This window comes from Pundamilia nyererei, unplaced genomic scaffold (genome assembly GCF_000239375.1).
Source record: "Pundamilia nyererei isolate P.nyererei 1_Seehausen unplaced genomic scaffold, PunNye1.0 scaffold00330, whole genome shotgun sequence".
Lineage (NCBI taxonomy): Eukaryota > Metazoa > Chordata > Actinopteri > Cichliformes > Cichlidae > Pundamilia > Pundamilia nyererei.
The window spans coordinates 359,138-382,118 of NW_005187731.1; the positions used below are offsets into that span (position 1 = coordinate 359,138).

The 22,981-nt window shown below is 40.6% G+C and overlaps 1 protein-coding gene across 1 annotated transcript in view; it reads left to right on the plus strand.

Moving 5' to 3' along the window:
• gfra3 (GDNF family receptor alpha 3) overlaps positions 1-22,981 on the plus strand; it is a 65,457-nt gene that overhangs the window by 23,107 nt on the left and 19,369 nt on the right. Inside the window, exons 2-4 of the mRNA XM_005751859.1 lie at positions 6,466-6,762; positions 14,079-14,150; positions 19,214-19,568. Of these exons, the coding sequence (XP_005751916.1) occupies positions 6,466-6,762; positions 14,079-14,150; positions 19,214-19,568 (724 nt within the window). The remainder of the gene's footprint in view (positions 1-6,465; positions 6,763-14,078; positions 14,151-19,213; positions 19,569-22,981) is intronic.

Consider the following 22,981-nt stretch of genomic DNA (forward strand, 5'->3'; position numbering starts at 1 on the left):
ATAAAGGCCGACTTTCTGCCTTTAGTCTTATTCATGAGAATTATTAGTTGTCTTCTAACATCCAAAAGTCTGCACGATGTGTTTCATAGTTTCTAACAAGCCTTGTTAAATAATTGGCCTCCAGCTCGCACTGGAACGGTTCGCAGCCAAGTAGGAAGCGGTAGTATGAAAATCAGCCCCTTCCAATCTGAGGCCATGGTCCTTAGCTGGAAAAGGGTGGAGCACCTACTCTGGGCCAGGGACGAGTTCTTGCCCCAAGTGGAATAATTTAAGTATCTCTTGTTGACGAGTGATGGGAGTAGGGAGCGGGGGGGAGTGAGAAGTTTAGCCATGGGCTCAGGGTAGAGCCGCTGCTCCTCCACATCGAAAGGAGCCAGTTGATGTGGTCCTGGGCGTGTCCTGGGTAAGGTGTGTCCCACCGGGAGGAGGCCTCGGGGCAGACCCAGGACACGTTGGAGAGATTATATTTCTCGGCGTGTCTGGGAACGCCTTGGTGTTCCTCTGGACAAGCTGGAGGAGATGGCTGGGGAGAGGGAGGTCTGGGCTTCTCTGCTTAGGCTGCTGCCCCCGTGACCATGCCCCGGATGAGCGGAAGAAGATGGATGGTTGTTTTTTATTTTTATTTTTGTGAACTCTGAAAATTCTAACAGTCAGCTTGTGCTTAGAATACAGTTGAATAAATATTAAGAACCAGATGATGTAATCATTTCTGGACAGGCTGGAGCATGCTGGTTCAGACGCTGCTCCTCCCAGTGGAAACGCACCTTCTGTAGGGCTTTTTATGAGAGAGAAGGCAAATATGCTCCAGTTGTAAGTTTTCACAATTTATTATCCAAACAGTTGGAATTTCAAATTAGTTTTACATGGCACCATGGACCTTCTCTCTCTGGCTCAGAGACAAAAGGCTGCCGCACCCAGGAAGTAAACACTCTTTTATTGCATGTCACAAAAACGTGGTATTAATATGATTGGTCAGAACAGTTTAGGGTGGCCTTAGGTGTGATGTCGGCTCAGGTTTCCTCTTCTGCAGCTTTCTAAGCGTCTCCATTACCATGGCAACCATCTCTTGTCGTCCAGTGTAAAGACGGAGCTTGCATTCTGTAAGAGCAGCTTTATGATCGAGGCTCCGTTCCTGTGAGGGGTCTGGTGTCTGTTACTATTAGGGTAGCAGTCTACTTCCAAACTCTCTACAATTCACTGTGTGCAGTAAAAAATAAAACACAAATATGTTATTCTATTTATGAGACATTAGTTTTATAGATAAACATAAATCCCAACACTTCTCTTTCCTCCTTGTATAAAAAAGATTGTTAATGCTAGTTTTGATTCAAAATTCAATTCCGTTAAAAAAGAATCCAACACATATGAACACCAAATAATAAAGAACAGCAAATGGTTCAGTTTAAACGTCTAACAGCAGTTATGAGACTTAACTTTAATCTGAGCCAAACTGATTTTCTAAGTTGTAAATACAGTAAATGCCCCCCGTCAGACAGTGTTTAACCTCCACTGAGTCAGCAGGTCTTAAAAGTTGTCAGTGTTGGGCAAGTAATTAGTTATAGTTACTAGCTACTTCTTCAAGTAATTGAGTTAGTAACTGAGTTACAATATTATACAAGTTACTAATTACTACGAAAAGTAACTATTGCGTTACTTTAAAAAATGTTTATCCGTTTACACTGCTGTCTGCTTATGGTGGCTTTTTGGCAGCGATTGCAGCAGTTACCTCATTGTTCTGACACACAACACAAAACTATCCACAACACTACACACTAACTACACAAGACAAAACATTAACTACACACTCCAAACACGCTAAACGTCACAAATCTCTCACATCTCAAAACTCCCTCCCTCTCTCGCTCTGTCTCTTGCTGCCACCCTTCCTAAAACTTCCCTCAAAAAAAGAATAAAAAAAAAATCTTCCTGAACAACCAATGCCATGTTGCCATGTCGTTTTTTTTTTTGATTGGTCAACACGGTACATTTTTCCACCAATAGGAAAGGGTTTATTGGCTTTTGTTTTTGCTTTCGAGGGCTTTCCTTAGACAACGCAGTTTCTTCCCGTAGTCATTTTTGCTATGTCACTTTAAATTGGTCATGTGATTGGTTTGCCATGATTACTTATTTCTTCCTCAGCCAATCAGCAGCACTTGTGCAATTGTTTTGCCCTCTGGCTCCCAGTAAGCTGAAGACAGCTTCAATCGTATGTGTGTTGAAAAATAGTAACGCATCTGCATCGCATTTTCTTGTTAGTAACGGTACCGGCATTGTAACGATAGAAAGTAATTAGAATTAGATAGTAATGTGTTAGATTACTAATTACTGAAAAAAGTACTGTGTATGTGATAAGTCTCTCATTACAGCTGTTTATGCTGTCCCAACCACAATATTCTTACTCAAAGGTATGTGTGCATGAGTGTGTGTGTTTTAAACCCTCCCCTGTGGTTATGCAATATTGTGTTCTCCCATGCATGCGCGTGTGCCTGTGGTGCTGCTGATTGTGCTTCATGCTGTGCACGTGTCCAACCCATCAAGGTTCACACTGCTCACAATCTTCTACATCCTTTGCTCTCTGCACTGCCATCTCTCCCTTTTTCTATCTCTGCATTCCCCCGTCCACCTCCCCATATGACATTTCTGCCATCATTATAGGATGGCAGAGGGTCGCACTTCCCGTGTGTCAGTTATTGGATTTTAGCAGTGGATCATCAAGTTTTTTGTTTTTGTTTATATTATTTTTTTTTGCTATTGCAAATTGAAACAATCTTACTTCAGAAAGCAACAATTTCTTCCTGGAAAAACTTTGGATTCAACAGAATTTAAGAGCAATTTGAAAACAATACATAAAGGAAAGACTGACTTTGGAGAGCATCCATTCCTACCTGCATTTATTGTACACTTCTTCAAGTAGGTAAGAAAACAAAAGAGGAGGTGGAATGTTGCAATGACAGAAAAATCAATTCTTTAGTTATTAAAAGTCAGGTGAGTGAAATTGTCACTGTGTGCTTAGTCCATGACAACTGGCATCATGCCTATTACACAAATGCAGACCAAACAACCACACAGAGAATTCTTCTCAGCACGCTTTCAGTTTGACTGTGGTGTGGTTTGTCTGAGATGTTAAAGCACAGCAGACAGAATTTGTGCTAGTTCACTTTTAGACTGCATTCCAAAGCCAAAATTATTATGCAGAATTTTTTTTTACCCACGTGGAGCACCCAGAAAAGCAGTCAACTCAGAAATAAAAGCCTCAAACGTTGCAACAACATTAATATATAAAACAAACCAAAAACTAGAAACTAAACTGGGCACTGGAGCCTGGAGACTAAGAAACTTGAGGAAGGAAACCAACCAGGACCAGGAGCTAGAATATTTTCAGGAACATGAGAGGAGAAAACATAGCATGACGCAACAAGCAGGGGAAGACTGAGGACTAAAATACACAGGTAGGATCACGGGAGCATGGGGAACAGCAGGAAACACAGCTGGGACAAATCAAACATAATGAGATGAGGGAAGGCAAAACTAGATACACTGACCAAGCGCACAAGACTGTCAAAGTGAAACAGGAAATACGACACGTACGCACAGACACAGACTCAGAGACATCAGAAACACTATGACATAGCTGACATGGTGACAGAGGGAACATACACCAAGTTCCAAATTATTATGTAAGTGATATTTTCCTCTGATTTTCCTAAATAGTCGATTCAAATGACAGTCAGCATAATTTTTGAGTCATCAACCATTAGAGTATAATTCAAATGTTACTGAACAAACCTCCCAATGATAACAGTGTTTTTCACAAATAAAAATCGTAAAACGCACTGTTCCAAATTATTCCGCACAACAGAGTTTCAAAACATTTTATAGGTTGTAGAGAATTGAAAATGGTCATTTGTTGAATTTGCAGCATCAGAAGATCATATTTACTGAAATCAAAAGCTATTTCAATCAAAAACATCTTAACAGGTCAAGTTACATATTAATATAGAACCGCTTATTTGATAGCAGTTTCACAATTCTTCCACAATGCTTCCCCGTGTTTTTAACACTGCAGGCGTGATTGCGGATGCCATGCAGGTGCGTCCACACGGCACTGCCGACCACGCCTCACCACATCTGTCTTCCTCCAACAGTCCAACGAAATGCATGTGGTCAGGTTAATTGGTCATTTTAAATTGCTGGCAAGTGTGAGTCTTAGCCCAGACTGGCAACCGGTCCTAAATTTGTAAAAGTTTTATCACTACCAATACTAGTGCAGAATTAATGTACAACATATATGTTAAAGGGTTAACTAGGCAACTGGAACCCAGAATTTCCACAACTGACCAACTATCAGCTTAAAATAACCAAATTGCTTCCAGTTTTTGCAGTGTATAGGTTTTATACTTATTTTTGTATAGTAATTCATATTTTCTTTATTTCCTGGGTTCTAAAACTTTGAAGGAGAGTGGCATAAAAATGGCTAGGGTCAGCTTTTTCAATATTGAAATAATCAAAACTGAAATATTCCTACCTGGCAGCATGGTGCAAACAGTAAGAAGGTTCTGAGTTCGACCCTGCCATCTTGCTGTGGCTATCTGCATCTCTGGTATTCTGGCTTCCTCCCACAGTCCAAAGACATGCAGTTACTAGGGTTACAATTGCATTTGTCCCTAACCATCGGGAATCCCCACGTTAACTTTTATCGAGTGGAAAAAAGCTGGCGTTCATCCTCCAGCTTCACTGTGTTTATGGTCTGCTAACATAGCTGCGTTGCTAGTGATCACGTCGACATCATTTTATACCAGCTAGCCCAACTTCAGTAACCCTACAAACGTCATGCTGTTTAGTTTTCTGTCTTCATTTATGTTGGAAGTGACAGCAGAGCTGTACGTTTGAATTTTTCGGAAAACTCTCAGTCAGAACATGCTATATCATGTTTAGGTGGAAGCTAGCGAGCTAACGTCTTGCTAACTCCTAACTCCGTTAAATTTAATAAATTCTGTCTTCATGGTTGCCTGGATGTTAAACTTAATTGTTACAACTGGTAAAGCAGGAACGCTGATCATTTCATTAAAGATGAAAGAATTTAGACAGTTTTTAACTCTCAGTGATGCTGCAGTGTTCGTTTGATGTTGAGACCTGAGGTGAAAGGAGTTTAGGACCCAGATTACTCAGCAAGACCCATGACTACAGTAGCTGTAATGCTCCAGCAATCCATGAAGCGATGCGGCTTTGTAGCTTACCAAAGTCGTACTAAAACATTTTTGACAGATTTTTGAGCACCGTGTACCACATAAAATTGGTTCAAGGTCAGTAAGCCAGTGTTGCCAACTTAGCGACTTTGTCGCTATATTTAGCGAGTTTTCAGACCCCCTTAGCGACTTTTTTTCTAAAAAGCGACTAGCGACAAATCTGGCGACTTTTTCTGGTGTTATTGGAGACTTATTTATGACGACTTTTGACGTGAAAGTGGGTATCGCTCTTACTCTCAACAAGCAGCGGGTGCTGCCGTGGGTACCTCGCCCGTTCCAAAGTGCTCACGGGTGGAGGATAGTCCACCCCCAGCTGCTATCAGGGCAGAAGATGTTCACACCTATGCGTCCGAACTGCAAATGAATCGCACATGAGTGAAGCCGCTGCTCCCGCACTGACTGTAACGCAGTCAGTTCTTCTTTTACTGTTGTGCTGTTTTGTGGATCACGAGGTTTAAAACTACTTATAAACACACACACACAAAGTAACTCCACCAGAGTGCCAATTTCGGGTTACTTTTACCGGTCCATGCCCAGATAAGGAGCAGGGTTGGAATTGTGACATGAAAAAACAATAATTGCTAAAAGAAATTTAATTTGTAGTTCTACATAAATTCTAAATGCATTTAGGACGTTTTTTACTCACTTTATGTCTCTTCCACGATGTTATTTCTCTCTCCAACAACATAGGTTACAATTAGATTAGCATGACCAATTATGCAAATGACGTCATTTAGCGACTTCTAGCGACTTTTAGGACAGCCAATAGCGATTTTCCTTACTGAGGAGTTGGCAACACTGCAGTAAGCACAACCAGAATTCATACACAAGGCGCACTGGATTATAAGGCACACTGATGCACTAATATGAAAGTGAAAGCATACGCCTTATAGTGCGGAAAATACAGTTCTAACTTGAGAGTATGAACCTATGAGGGTGCAGAAAGCCAGTGACTGAGTCCAGAAGAAGGTGCTGTTGCTTATTAGCTGTGGTGCGCCACTCAACATTTTATTCTCTATCAGAAAAAATTGTGCTCCACAAAAGAGTAAACATATAACAGTGCAAACAGTAAAGCTAACATTTAGCTTATCTTATCTTAGCTGCAATAGTTTGCTGGCTATTCAAGTCACTATATGTATACGCTGTAAGTACTTTCTCTAAGACCTTGTCACGGCATAGTAATGCAGTGTATCTGATGTTAACTTTTTTGCTTTCCTAGGTGTGTTGCCATCCTCAGCATCCATCTTTAACTTCCCTGCCCCCACCATCGACTGTGTTGAAGCTCATCGTGTGTGCTCCGTTGAACCCACGTGTGAGGCATTGTATCGAGGCTTGGAGCTATGTGCAGAAGATGCAGCGGTGTCCCCGCAGGCAGAACAGTTGGCATCTGAGTGCGTGGAGAGGCGGGATGCCCTGCTAGCCAAACACCCCTCTCTACTGACCTGCAAATGTCAGCGTGGTTTCCGTAAGGAGGAGCTGTGCCTGCGCATATACTGGAGGGTTCGTCTGCTGCCAGGTCAGTGTGGTTGGATCGTGTTGGAGGTGTATATCTAAAACTCAACTAAACTCTTTGGATAGCATAAGGTTTAAAATTAGGGGTGTGGTCATTTCAGTTTAACAGTATGCTGACTAATCCAGCTGAAGCTGATAGTGTTGAGTGACACTACGTATTTTGGTATCAATAGCAAGTAAATACAGGACCAGTACTGCAGATACCAACAGCGATACTTATAGTTCTAACTGTTTAGAGGAGAAGATTTATGAGATGAATCATTACCACTTAATTTAAAATTTAATGACCTGAATGTATTTTAAATAATTAAAAAAATACCTTTTAGATTTTCAAATATTTTGGGTTTTTCTGAGACCTGGAACTTAAAATTACTTGGTGTTATACCAGTTTAAATGTATTTTATAAATAAGATAAACAGTCAACATAAAGGGTTAATATATTCAGACATGATTCATGGTTCATGTTTGAGGTATATATTTTCAAATCCAATAAATTAATTTTATCAGATTTAATAAAAAATATAAGGAGCAGGCTGAGGTGGTTCGGGTATCTCACAAGGATACCTCCTGGGCTCCTCTTGGGTGAGGTTTTCCGGGCATGTCCCACCGGGAGGAGGCCCTAGGGCAGACCCAAGACACGCTGGAATAAAGTAACTTATTTAACACAATTCAGTGGGCTGAATATATAATTTAAATGTCTCAATATAGGGCACCATGGTGGCGCAGTGTTTAGCACTGTTGCTCACAGCAATGGTCCTGAGTTTGACTCCAGGCCTTTTTACATGTCCTCCCTGTGTTTATGTGGGTTCTCTCCTGGTACTCTGCCTTCCTCCTACAATCCAAAGACATGCAGTTAATGGGGTTAGGCTATTTGGTGATTCTATATTATCCGCTGGGGTAGGCTTCAGCCCCCCCATGACCCTGATAAGGACAAGTGGAAACTAATAGATGGATGGGTCTGTGAATATAGTCTAAATCAGTTATCAGTTTGTTAAAGTAACAGCTGTGATGATCAGTGACACTAAGTAATGTTGAAAGAACAACCTGAATTATGACTAATGTCCCAGCAGTGCCCTCAGATGAGTTAATGGGATGGCTGTAGCTCAGGAGGTAGAGCAGGTCATCTACTGATTGGAAGGTTGGTGGTTTGATCCCTGACTCCCCCAGTCTGCATGGGGGAGCCAGGGATCCTTGGAGAGGGCATTAACCCCAAGTTGCTCTTTGATGCATCCATCGGAATGCTTCAGAAATGAATGTGTGTGAATGTTAGCTAGTAAGCCCTTAAAGCATAGAAGAAAGCGCTTGTGTGAGTATGGCATGTCGTATAAAGCGTGACGAGTGCTCTGGGAGAGTAGAAAAGTGCTATAAAAGCATCAGTTCATTTACTAAGAGATTACTTTGGCCACTATATGAGCTACCTGGACATTCTTTGCATTTCTGGAAGGACTGGAACAGTGGCATCTGTCTCTACGCTGGCGGTCGGGGTCTGTCTGTGGAATTTCTTGTTATTGTTTCTTTTCCTGCTGTTTCCAAGAAAAAGCTTTTATTTTTTTTTCTGGCCTTTCATGTATTTATATAGGTGTGTTTTGTTGCCACAGTAGAGAATTGCCTCTGCATGCACATTACTGTTTGCAACGTTTCCATTCACATTCATAAAATATAGTATGTACTGTTTTGAAGGCTATCTTTATACTTCAAAAGTCTCAAGTACATTTAAAGCTTGTGCTTTATTATTTTTGTATGACATATATATTAGGTATAGTGTAGGCATGCCAGTGTGGAAGGTAAATGTGATATAGAAGCTACTATTATATCACATTCGCTACACATTTTGTATGTAATGATTGAATCTACATTGTAGGTATAATTGTCAGATATTACAGTGTTTTCAATATATCTGTGTGTGAGTCTACTCATCAACATCATGCCTCAAGATTTTATGCTCACTAACCAAATAACAGCACCTACATCCTTGTTTCTGACAGGTTACATAGAAGATCCTTAGCAGCAGTATTTTGACACACTGTTGATACTTTTTTTCCCTTTTTTTACTCAGGCAACCATATGCATCTATGTACTTTCTTATGTTATAAAAAGACTTTCTAGTGACTACTCTATATTCAGTCATTGCTAATTTTAGCCCTTTTATTCAAGACAGAATCTCTTTTTTAACCAACAAACTTGTCATAATCCCAAACCAGTCTTGTGTACAAATGAAGCCCTGCTAAAGACTCCTCAGTCTGAACACACAGACTCACAGGAGTCTATCTTCTATGCTGGTGGGATTTGTGCATCAGTAAGTGAGCTAACACAAGCCTACGGACTCCACCTCCCCTGTGGCCTATTAGTCAGTGGAGCATTAGTGTAATTACACACTCTTCAGTTCCCTATGCTACTAGGCTGCTCTAGCATGTCATTACCATAAATATATAGCCTGGAAAAGGATTTACATACATAAACACTTTACATGCCATTACATTTTTGATTGAACTTGTACTTTGGAATGCGCTTAAATAATTTGCAGGAACAAGCGCCTGGTCCACTAGTCAATTACAGCTCTGCTAATGGCTTTTACAAGTGGACAGAAGTAGCTTTTAATAACATGGGCTCATGATCACTTTGGATGTGGTGTCCTGTCGGTCATATCTTGTCATTTATTTTGTCCATATTGATGAGATTTTATATAACAGAGGGATGTGTTATTGGCTGATTTCAACAAAAGGTTAAGTGTACAATATGATTTGCAATTCAGTACAAGAAACATCAAGAAGACTAAAAGAGCAGTAATATGATGAAGGGAAATGACTTTCATGGTTGTGCTTCTATAGTCATTAAAATAATGGATGCATAGACCACACATGTTGAGTGATGTGTTGTATGTGGGGTAAGATGAGAACACCAATTAGTATATGTGTCAACCCTAAAGGGACATCTGAGGTGTCATCACTAAATTTGCTGGTGACTCTGACTGCTCAGCAGGGCACACAGTCTCCTTGGGCTTGCACAGTTCCTGTAGAGGAACCATTCAAAGTCTCTGAGCTTCCATAGCAAAGTAGGTAGAGGGTCAGCAGATGTGACCACTCAAAACAAACACACAAACAAAAAAACCCAACTAAGAATTTTACCTCAGTTACCTTCAATGTTAATGTCAAATCATTTCAAGTTTCCACAATATTCAAATTTCTCAATGAAAAACCTATGTCCTCATAAAATATTATAATTAATTTGAAATTATATACATCACATTGCATTATATTATATAATCTTTCACCACCTGTTGTGTTTGTGGGCACAGGAATTATTCAATTTTAGTTTTATTTATACAGCGCCAAATCACAACAACAGTCGCCTCAAGGTGCTTTATATTGTAAGGTAGAGCCTACATACAGAGAAAAGCCCAACAACCATAGCACTAGCCCTAGCACTTTGGCGACAGTGGGAAGGAAAAACTCCCTTTTAACAGGAAGAAACCTCCGGCAGAACCAGGCTCAGGGAGGGGCGGGGCCATCTGCGGTTGGGGTGAGAGAAGGAAGACAGATGGAACCAGTCTTTATATTAACAGGCTGAAAATTCACTTTTTATATCTGCTGCTCGGGAAAGTAAATGGACTGGTTCTTATTTAGCGCTTTTCTACTCTATCTGACCACTCAAAGCACTTTACTTGTACATTCACCCATGGATGACTGAAGTATGTCCAAAGTACGCTGTTTCTAAGTGGTTCCTATCTAAGATTCACATGCATTCATACTCTGATGGATGCATTGGAGAGTAGCATGGTTAGTATTTTACTCAAGGACACTTGGCATGTAGACTGGAGCATACTGGGATCGAACCACCAAGCTTACTGAAGACTCATAAATAGAAAAAACAGCATCATTAGCACCTTGATGTCCTCAGACTTAGGTGAAGAGGCAGGTTCTGACCAGGGTGAGAAGCAAAGAGACAGTAGCCCTCTTCCGCCTGAAAAGGCGAAATAGCAAAGGATTGGCGATGTCCCGTCTGCATCAGGATGCAGATGATTGGCTGGGTAGCAAAGTGTCTGTGAGCCCCAGAGCCAGGTCCAAAATGTGGTGAGAAGCATACTGTGGTGATAGGGCTTAGAAGCAGGTCTGCTGATACAGCAACAGGAACATTAGAGGCATGTCTTTGAGTGTGAACTGTGACCAATGAGCAAATTCAGATTTCAATTTCTTTAGCTGCATTTCCATGACAGTTTTTCAGTGACATATGTCCAAAATTGTTGGGGACAAGCATTTCTAGAATTTTGGCTTCTGGTATGTTTCTCAGAGACGTTTCACCTTCATCCTAGAAGGCTCTTAAGTTTTAAAACCAATCGATCATACATGTGAAGCACATAGTCAATCACAATACACAAAAATGAATAATAAACAGAACTATCATCTATCATGTATCATATAGTCTGAATGCTGTCAGGACGCGATAGCACTGTGGCTCTAACAGTCTAACAGATGATCTCTATAGACTCTAGAGTGTTTCTTTAGGCTCTTCTTGTTTGTGTTCTTCTTTTTCTTCAACCAAAATAAAAAAACATCATTTTGGTAAAATTTGGTAAAATTAAACCATGTGGATTGGTCTCCACATGTCCTCTGCCAGAATGTCTGAACAATTACAGTATTTTGATAAACGTTCTTAGAATAAAATAATAAAGTTTCTGTCTTCAATAACATATCCTAGATTTTTTTATCCTCTTTGTTTGTTTTATGATACAAATGTCAGATGTTTGTCTGTCTTACTACACTGTATTGCCAAAAGTATTCGCTCGTCTACCTTTACATGCATATGAACTCAAGTTAACCTATTCTTGGAAAAATAGAAATGGAAAAGTCTCTTTTTTTAAACTTGTTTTATTAGTTTTAATCTTTTAACTTTATGCATCAAGCAAAAATTTAATTATATGCAACATTCTCTGACTGGAAGAAATTAGTTTAACATTTAAACCTATTTTCTGCACATTCCAGCTCATAAAATAAAATATTTTTTGTGTTTACACTCAGTCTTTCAAATACATGCAAGTAAAACACAGCAGAAAATAAATAAAGTCAAAGACTCAGCGGTCCTGTTGCTCTATTTTCACCTGTAAAGCAGGAGTGGGGTAGGCGGAGGTTTACCCTGGTGCAGGTGTGCCGCGGTCAGCGGAAGAATCCGCGAGTTTCTCTGTGAGGTTCCCATTACGTCGTAGCTACTCGGTGCTTGTTGGAAGTTTAGGGGTTTTTTCGCTGTAAAAAGAAGTTTTCTTCCCACGCACAGCGGACACTAATGTTTTTGTCACTTTTTATGGAATCAAACTCAAAGTAAGGTCAGTACTTCCACGCTTTAAACGCTGCACGCTCATACTCTCTCTGCACTCGATATGTGATCCATTGTTGATCTGCACACAGCTGTTGTCACCAACGTCGCACTCGCTTACGTCACTGTCGTGAGACATTCTAGCAAAAAAATCACAGTTTTAGTAACGCAGTAACGCAGCGTTCTTACGGGAAAGTAACAGTAATCTAATTACCTTTTTTGCAATAGTAATCCCTTACTTTACTCGATACTTGAATAAAGTAATCAGATTACAGTAACGCGTTACTGCCCATCTCTGGTTGTGATACCCGTTATCTTCAGCTGGCGTATTAGCTTTTATCAGGCAGGACTCGCATGTCTTGCCTCCTCATGATGATAGCGTGTACTTCTATGCTTGCAGCTCTGTAACAGTCCACCAAAACTTCTTTATAGTTGAGCCCATGGAGCAGACAAGCAATCTGTGCTAGCTGCTTAGGTCTCACCTGGAAACAGTTCTCCACTGCAGTACGGTTCTCTGAAGTGGGACTTAACAAACATTCACACACATTGATAATTGTTATTAATCTCTCTGTTAGAAGTTACCCCTCTTAAACCAAGCGAATTGTGTCAACATCTTCAGAGGCTGTTGTGTTCTTCTTCCCTTTCTTCCTATTCATTTCCCCCCTCACATCCCAGCCAATTGCAACAGGGAGACCAACAGTCTAAAAAAAGCCCTTCAGTGTTACTTAATATGAAACCGTCATTTTGTATTTCTTAAGTGAACCATCTACATCCTCATGAAACATTATAATGCATATTATATGTACATTACATTACACCACATTATGTCATATTGCCTTTCATTGCCTTGTGTTACCATTCTGTTTGTGTCAAATATGTTTATTTCATCCCCATATTATCATCAGGCCTACAATTGTTAATATTAACCAGCTGCCGTGAAAACTAAAATATGAAGTGTCATTCCTGTTAGCGCAGAAAATAGCACCGGTCTATTTTACCCTGCCTGATACAGAGTAAACTGGCTTCCATCCTGGAACCAGGCCTGGTGAGGGAGTACGTGGGAAAGCGCCCAATGGCTCGTTCTTTTGGCCGAGCCTGAAAAGGAAAAATGGGCCTGCCCTCCTGCAGGCTCACAGTAGGTGCCACAGGGGTTGGCTGTGCTGTGCGTTAGACAGCAGTTAAAGGTGGAGGCCCTGGTGGCCCACACCCTGGCTTTTCAGACTTTGCCATGAGGAGTCCATGTGTAGACTCATGACAAACCGGTCAGATCTCTCAGCTGGCTTGAGAATAATGAATTGGATGGATGAGCGTGAGCTGGAGAAGGTGGCTGGAGAGGGCGAGCCTAGGTTTTTCTGCTTCTGTGACCTGGCCCTGGATAAACATCATGGTTATTGGTGTTCCCAGTTCAGTGGGTCTCTTTTTGACTTAGGACTTTTTCTAAGTGAATTTGAAGTAAAGGTGTAGGACTGTGGCACTTCAGTTAAACTGAACAACCTCAGAGTTAACCTAAAACCAATCAGTAAGCATGAGCCAATTTCTTTCCTCGGGAATCTGTAATTAATTAAATCCTTTAATAATGAAAACAGATGTATGAATATAAGTGGGGAATTCCGATATCATTTCCATGCATTACCTAAGTTTTTCTTTTAACCTCCTAAGACCCCAACTCTTCCACAGCAGCATTTTTAATTTCTCTCTGATATTTGGGCTGATTGGGGCCAGATGAATGTAAAAACAAAGAATTACCAGATTTTTACCCAATTTTTGTTTCTAAGAAAAATGAGAGCCACAAATGAGGATATTTGTTTAAAATTTTGATAGAACAGTGGTAGTATAATGTCCTCGTAAGTGGACATCAGGCCCTTGTAGAGCAAAATTGAGTATTTGGGTCTAAATAAACAAAAATGTGATGTCCACATATGTGGACGCCAGGTCCTAGGAGGTTAAATATGTTTGCCTTATCATAAACAGACAGATAGGTTTGCTAATGTTTGTGTGTTCCTTTGTCCCCAGGGGAGGAGGAGCTGGAAACATCTCCATATGACGACATGCTTGTGGATACACACATGGCTTCGTTAGTGGCAGGTAAAACACACACTGATAAGCACATGGTCACTTGTGCAGTCTTTTTTTCATGATTAATCACATTGAGTTTGTGGACTTGCACATTGAGTTTTTAATGACATAGATGTCTATAGCAGTGAAGCAGATCAATGGCTCACTAAGCCTCAGAGATGTTGTTAAGTATATATCAATCAATATCATGTAGTGACACTGATCTTTTACTGTTTTTTTCTAATCTCTGCTTTTCTAAGTCCATTTACATCAACAATATTTTCACCATCAGGGTTTTCAGTGTGCACTCACATTAGTGGTGTTAGGTCGGTCTCCTTTGTTCAGCTGCATATTTTCTTTTATCCAGAAATGTCCCAGCATCTACTTATCTGAATGGAACAGACATGCAACAGGCATTTATTGTTATGAAAAACATATCCTAAAAAAACTGGTGATTACTTTTGGACATATCCAAAAGAGCATAAACTGTCAAATGTCTCAAGCTAATAGGTAGCTATAACACTGATAAGAAACATACTCAAGGTTCCCAGGGGAGGAATCCCAGCCTACTCCGGGTAAAATAAGTATTGAACATGTTCCAAGTAAATATATTTCTAAAGGTGCTATGAAATCTGATGTTGGTAACAGCCCATCCAATCCACACATTCAAAGAAATCAAACCATAGAGGTCCATAAATTAAATGAAGTGCTATAGTGAGAAATGAACATGCTTACGGAGAGTTGTTTAATACTCCGTACAAAAGCCTTTATTGGTAATCAATTCAAGACGCCTTTTATATGGGGAAACTAGGTGCAAACATTGCTCAGGTCTGAATTTGGCCCATTCTTCCACCTTAACAGTCTCCAAAGCCTGAAAGTTCGGTGGGTCTCTTCTATGACCTCAGTTCTTCAGTTCTTTCCATAGATTTTGAATTGGATTCAGGTCATATGTTTGGCTGGGCCATTCTAGGAGCTTTATCTTCTTTCTCTGAAACCAATTGAAACCACATTTTTCATCTTCATGGTAGATGGCATCAGATTTTTTATCAAGAATGTCTTGGTACATTTTTACATTCATCTTTCCTTCACTTATATGAATGTCAGGTGGTGGAAAACAGCCCCACACTTTGATGTACCTACTTCCAAACATCACTGTTCATATGGTGTTATAAAGTGCCTTTTGACCAGCAAGTGCCTCAGATATGGTGTATTTTATGGCATTCAAAGAGTTAAATTTAAAACTTAAAAAAAGGTTCAATATGCTTTTTTCAGAAAGTGAATCTTGTGTGGTGACACCCTGGAGGTTTACCTGTTTTCTTTGAGATTATTGGACCTGCCGATTCCAAGTCTTTCTGTAGCTTTCTACAAGTGGTCCTTGGATCTTGGACAACTCTTCTGATAATTCTTTTCTCTCTGTCTGAAATCTTGCTATGAGCGCCAGGTTGTGGTTGGTTTTTGGTGAAATTATGTTCTTTCCACATCTGGATTATGGCCCCAAGGATGCTTACTGGAAGCTTCATTTGTTTAGAAATTATTTTATAACCAATGCCATCAGTATATTTTAGAACGATAAGGTTGTGAAGGTCTTGAAATCAATCAGTCTTGAAATTTTTCTGTTTTTTCTGTTTTCTTTGTGTTAGCGTAGGTCTTTATTTACTTTGTTATCGACATCTGATGAGAATTTCATGTCAGTAGTATCGTTAGAAATATATTATTAACTATATTATGTTATTTATCTACTTATTTTACCTGCTGTAGATTCAGAGGGTCATGTTTTAAAGAGTACTAGTACTCGGTGAGAAGAATTACTGTGATTAATTTTACACCTTTAAAAAAAAAAACTGTATCCCATAATTTACAGCATAGGACAATCTTATATACATGACAAATGAGTAATACTTACCCCACATTTGGGAAATTCTTTTGCTACAGTAGTTGTAACCACACCAACTTACACAGAACACATTACACATCGTTTAGCTGCACACACTGAAGCACCTGCTTATCCCCTTTTGTGTACAGCCTCTCTGTTGTTCTTCCAGTTCAGCCTGTGGATACAAGCTGTTTGTTTGTGACAGAGCTTAAGATAAACTTTATTGTTCAACTTGCCATGTAGATCAATAAGAGACCAAACCGCTACTCCTGAATGATTGATGTCGTTCACATTCTCACTTCACAAAATCTTTCCCCAGATTTCCCCCAAATATATTTATTTCTCATCTGAACTAGCTAAATTAAATTTCACTCATCACAAAAATGAACTTTGGGCCAGTTTTCCTCCATAAAAACAACATACTACTTAGAAATTTCTGCAGCGACCGAGCATCACAAAAGAGAAACAAAAGGTTAGACTGAAATGTTGTAAATGTTCCCAAGCAGCATTACGCTGCATGCTGATATAGACCCATTCAAAAGTCCACCTGCAGTGTTACACAGACAGTGGGTAATCAGACTGTCATCCATTTGTCTTATTTGGATATCCTATATCCAAACCAAAAATGTTACCAGAAAATTGAAGAACTTTGGATCACAGGCAAGATTCGTGCCAATAACAGATGTTATAGTGTTCTCTAGCTGTAAATGTAATTTTATTTTTATTTATTAATTTTAGATACCACTTCATTCATTTGAATCAAATTAGAAAAACTTTAATGTAGGAAAGTAATAAGTATTATTTATATGGTATGAGTATATATATAGGGTATTATCATTTATTTTGTGTATATGCAGGAGTTAAAATAACCCAGAATGATCTAGATTGGGATTCAGGCACCTTCATTTAATGAGCAATTAAATCTGACTGGCAGTTTAATACAAAATATTGTCAAGCAATTTTAATTTTTATGAGCTCCATTCTCATTTTCTTTGTCTCTGATACCACAGAGACAGTTAAGCCACCACACGATCCTGCCTGCAATTGTGTTTTCATCACATATGATATGTTCAGATATGAAGTTGTGCTTAAGGTATTTCAGCATCTAGATAGTTTTACAGAAGTGGAGCATATTCACAGTAACCTTTAAACAAATTAATGTGTGAATTCTTTGAAGATTATTTTCTAAGTTAAAGACTGCTCAGCAAGTTTGATAAGCTAAACATTTGAAGCTTACATATAATGTTCTAATCTATCCAAGGTTTTAAATCGGATATTGGATATGTACATGAGATGTTGCTGAATTTATCTGGATGTTTCTTATTCTAAAATGTCTTCAAAAGCACATTAGATGAGAATAATTTAAGGTTTATATTAGACAACAGTTATATTACAAACTGGGCAGTTTGCTGTACTGAAATTGTAGTATGTTTAACTGGTGAAGAGCAGAATGTGGTACCCCTGGTCGCTTCTAGCTTAGCTCCTGACAAACTTGCTGCAGATGGGTTCCCCCATCTGCTAAATCTCAGAATTCAAGACATGGTGAAGACACATTGAAACACCACGACTCGGATGAACTCGGATCAACTGGTTTTCCATTACAACCCAGAGTGAATGCTTGTTGTCATAGCCTGGGTGCCTCGTGATTTAATTAATATGCAACACGAACGGTACAACAAAGGTGGCACGAATGAGGCAAGAATGTGCCTGCTGCTTGTTCTGTGGCTTTTCCTCCAATTCCTCAGGTTATCACTGCGATTTTTCTGTAGCCATTTCCCTCGTTCCCAGGTTTCAAAAATGGCATTTTTAATTATTGTGAACGAGACGCTCTCATGACTCATCGAGTGACCAGGAAATCGTTGGCATGCAGCGTGGCCATGTCACATTTTAGTTCCTGGTTGGATTGCTTGGAACCCCGGCCGAGCAGGTACTAAAAATGTACCTGGTACCAGGTAATATGACATAAAGGAAAACCCTGGCGAGTCAATCTGAGTAGTTACGAATGGAAAAGGGGCTTAACTGCAAGTTTTTGGACAGTGGGAGGAAGCCGGAGTACCCGGAGAGAACCCACGCAATCACAGGGAGAACATGCAAACTCCACACAGAAAGGCGAACACTGAATATGGGGCCTTCTTACTGTGAGGCAACAGTGTGCCACAGTGCTTTCTATTATTATTATTATTATTATTATTATTATTATTATTATTATTATTATTATTATTATTATTAAAGTCTTGAACACATGAAGAAAGGGAGGTATAAAAAGGCATGGAAAGTCATGACACAGCTGAAATCTGTCAGCAAACAGAGAACAAAACAATGGCTCTCTCAAGGCCTACAGAAGGACTTCTAAACTCCTGAAGGTTCCAGCGAGCAGTCTTGGACCATATCCCAGACGTGGAAAGAACATAATTTCACCATAAACTGGTCACAACCAGTAGCCAAGGTTTTAGACAGAAGAGTGAAAAGAATTATCAAAAGAATTGTTCACGAGCCAAGGACCACTTGTGGAGAGGTACAGAAAAATCTGGAATCACAGTTACAATTGTTTTAAAGAAAACAATAAGTAATGTATTCAACTGCCATGGCCTGGATGCACACTTACCATGCAAAATTCCATTCATTCATTCATTTCATTCCTGAGCAATGAAAACACTTTCACTTTGAAAATTGATAACGTGTTCAATATGCATTTTACCCACTGTATTATTTCATTTTGTAATGTCAATCTAAAACTGCTATTTTTTTCCTTTCCCCACTTTACTTTTAAGTGTTTTACCATCACATATGATTAAGCAAAAGCAACATGCATGCACCAGTTGCTGCTATTAACAAGCCTGGCCAATGCAGACATGCTGACTGTTTCAATGGGGAACCGCCTATAAAATTCAGCTCAGTAGCACACAAAACTTTGAGAATGTCTGAGAATGGCCTAAATGTGTGATCACTAATGGCCGGGCTTGGATTATAGTTTCAGGTAATGGTTTTGCTTCTGCACTGAATCAAGCTTGTTAAAACTGTGCAGGACTCTGGTATTTGTTCTCTAATAGAAATGATATAGCCTTCATGTTTTTGCAAAAAGTGCTTGGAAGCCAGATCCAATTACATGCTGATTTAAAATCCCAGGTATGAACTGATGTGTTGAGGAATGTAGTCAAAGAGTATGCTAATCCTAGGAATGAATATCTTCTCTTGGTCTATTCTTCTGACACCCCCCCAGCCTCATCTTTCATGCAACTGGGTGGTGAGAACCAGTGCTTGAAGGCAGCACAAGACTGTGGCTTGTACGAAAAGTGTGGTAACCTACGATCAGAATACGTGCTAGCCTGCACAAAGCCGATGCCTGGTACCAACAGATGTAACCAACACAAATGCCACCGATCATTACGTCGCTTTCTGGAGCGGGTGCCAGAAGAGTACAGCCTGGGTGTCCTGTTCTGCCGCTGCACTGATACCTTGTGTGGTGAGAGGAGAAGGAAAACCATTGTACCCTCCTGCTCCTACCACGACAAAGAAGGTCTGCAACTGAACTGCCTCCACCAGCAAAGCTTCTGTCGCCGAGACGACCTTTGCAGGTTAGACATAAAGTGTAGAGGCAGATGAACAGTACTGTGAGCCACCCCTACTTTCTTTATATTTTACTTTCAGTGAGCCAGAATATTTTGTAATTTTTAAAGTGCTCTTGAGCAATATTTCCCCAGGCTTTCTGAAGCTTTTCTTTGGACATCCATTGATGTATTTGCATATTTCTGTCCAGTACTTGAACCTGACCATTTTCAGAGGAAAGTATTTTTCAGTTTTTGCCACTTAATGCTAACCTCTGTATTTTTCAAACAAAAACAGTCACCAAAGAAAAGGAACGAGCCAGTGATGTCTATACATAACAAATGATTACCAAAGAAACATTTTAGTTAGTGTCTTTGAGCACTTCAATACATTTCTTCACCAACTAAATGATTCCCAAAGCGCTATTAGCCCAAAACTCAGTGTATCTTAGCACAGTGTGCAGATTGACCTTGATAAAATCTGAGGAACCTTGACAAGTAGAGGACAAAAACAGCAGCAGATGTAAAACAACCTATCTAGAGTAGATAGGCAGTATATGAAATGTCCTTAGGAAAAAAAAAAGGGGGGGAGGGAATCCTGCAAAGATCTGACATAGGACCTGAGAGATGCATCTGGGTCTTAAGTTGATCTGTCTACTCTCGGATCCAACCTCGTCAGTAATGCTCTCAGTGGAAGAGTTGCAGTTAATAAGCCATTCTTAAGGAAAGAAACCCAAAAGAAATACCAAATTACATACGATTTCAACGTAAAGAGTTAAACCAAAAAACAAAAACTTGGGATTGAAGACCTGTTGCCAATTTTATCAGTATATCAGTATGAAGTATATGAAGTAGGTCAGGAGAGGTTTAACAGTGAGCGCTTACAGTTATCTGTAAAACTTGATGGAGGCTTTGTTTGGGGCTATATTTCAGCCAATGAAATATTTTGCTTCCAGTGCCAAACACTTTATTCAGCAATTGACTCTTGTTTCATTTTGTTTAATGGTTTGGATAATTTAAATCTGAAGGAGCAAGACATACTAGCAGTTTAACAAATTATGATCCCCGTGTCCTCCTTCTATAAATTGACTCCTTATTGCAATAGAGTGGTTGGTGTGTCCCATTGATCCCAGGAGTTATGTTGTCAGGGCCCCTGGTAGGGTCTCCGTGGCAGATCCTGGGTGAGCAGTGATTCATACAATCTCTATGCAGCATAACAATTCAAGGGTTCTGCAAACTTTGTCCAGAATGGGGTGGCAGTCATAGGTGGTGATGTTGGTGCTTCAATCCCCAGCTTCCAAAACTGACTTGTGTTACACGGAATGCCATCTCGCTGGTGGGGAAGGAGGCTGAGCGAGGTTTGGAGAAATCAATTAGATATAGTCTGGCTTACCTGATCTGGAACCAGTTTTCTGGAGAGGGGTTGGACTCTGTTCCACTCTGGAGTTACCCTTAGCGAGAGGTGGCAGGCAGCAGTGGGTATACTTGTATGTATAAAGACAAGTGGGTTGCTTTGGGTCTGGGAACAGGTCTTGTCTGTCATCTTCATCCAGTCACTGAAGTTAGGGTTCTAGTAGAGCAGAACAGCTGCTGATTTTGTAATCGTATCATCAGATCTGCCGCCGCATGTTTTGGATACTTGGGTGAAGAGAGGTGCTGAGCTGTCAACTGATCACTACCTGATAGTGAGTTGGATCAGGTGGTGGGAGGAAATGTTGGACAGACCTGGTGTACCAGTGCACTGGGAATGTCTGCCACAGTCATCAAGATCTTCTGTTTTCATCTCTGGCTTCAATTGCATTTCAAGGGAGGCCGGCAACATTAAGTCTGAGTGGACCATGTTCTGCACCTCCACTGCTAAGGCTGCTGCAAACAGCTGCAACTGAAAGATTGTTGGTTGTTAGTGTCTGTGACAGCAATCCCAGAACCAGATGGTCGATATCAGAGGTGAAGGGAGCCATCAGGTTGAAGGAATTTTATTGGGCTTAAAGACTGTGACTGTGTTAGACTGTGGGACTCCAGTGGTAGCTGACAGGTACTGGCAGGCCAACGGAGTGCGGCACTGATGCAGAGGAGGAGGGGGACAACTCGCTAATCACTGGGGTGAAGTCACTCACGTAGTGAGGGTGAGGAGCTCAGTCATTCAAGAGGGACTGAGTAGCTGCTGCTCGTCTACGCAGTTGAGGTGATTCAGGAATCTAACTAAAATGTCTTCTGTACACCTTCTAGGTGAGGTGTTCTGGGCATGTTGCACCAGGAGGGGGGCCCAGGACAGACCCAAGACTTCCTGGAGAGATATTATCTCTCAGCTGTCTTGAGAATGTCCGTATTACCTGAAAAGGGTGGCTGGGTGAGGGATGTCATGGCTTCTGGTCAGAGGGCCCGGTGGCGCCAGTGTCCGGCAGCCTCGCCTCTGTCAGTGCGCCCCAGGGCAGCTGTGGCTACAATGTAGCTGCCATCACCAGTGTGTGAATGTGGATGACTGAATGTAGTGTGAAGCGCTTTGGGGTCCTTAGGGACTAGAAAAGCGCTATACAAATACAGGCCATTTACCATTTACCATTTCTGTGCTGAGACTGCTGCCTGAACTCAGATAAGCATCAGGAAATGGATGGCTGATGGATGGAACAAACAGGGGCCTCAGTAGCATGTGAAAAAACCATAGACAATGACAACAGCCTGGCACTTCTAATGCTCAACTCCTCCTGGTCCCCAACTTGGTTACACATGGTTCTGTTTGAAGACATGTGAAGCTAGAGAGACCAACACCCATAGTGAATTGTCTTCCAGGGGCCAGAGCAGGGGACATTAAGGGAAATTTAAAACTGCTGGCTGAGGGTAAAATTAAATTCCAGAAAATTATAATTCATGTCCGCAGTAATGACACCTGGTCATGTCAATCAAAGTTGACTGAAATTAATCTTGGATCGTGTGTAACTTTAGCAAAACAATTTCAGACACTGTAGTTTTCTTATGCGTACCTTATGCTGTCCAATAACGACTGACACATTTAGCTGCATGTTCTCCTTATATTGCTGGATGTCTGAGTGGTGTTCAAAAAAGGATGTGGGCATTATAGCTAATTGGTAAACTTTCTGGGGGAAATCTGGTCTGTTTAGGAGAGATGGCATCCATCCACTTTGGAGCAACTTGCATTTCTAGGAAGATTAAATGTAATTGTCACAGGACGGGGGTGCAGAAGTTTTGCACTCCAGCTTGTTAATCAAGCAAAGACCCAGACAGTTTACATTCATTCATTTATTCCTAATGTTTAGCCTTGTCCACCCTAGCTGGAAAACTTAAAAAGCAATTTCATTTGTTGTCACCACCTGAGCCTTATTATTGCGGGCGATCGTGGCTCAAGAGTTGGGAGTTCGCCTTGTAATCGGAAGGTTGCCGGTTCGAGCCCCGGCTTGGACAGTCTCGGTCGTTGTGTCCTTGGG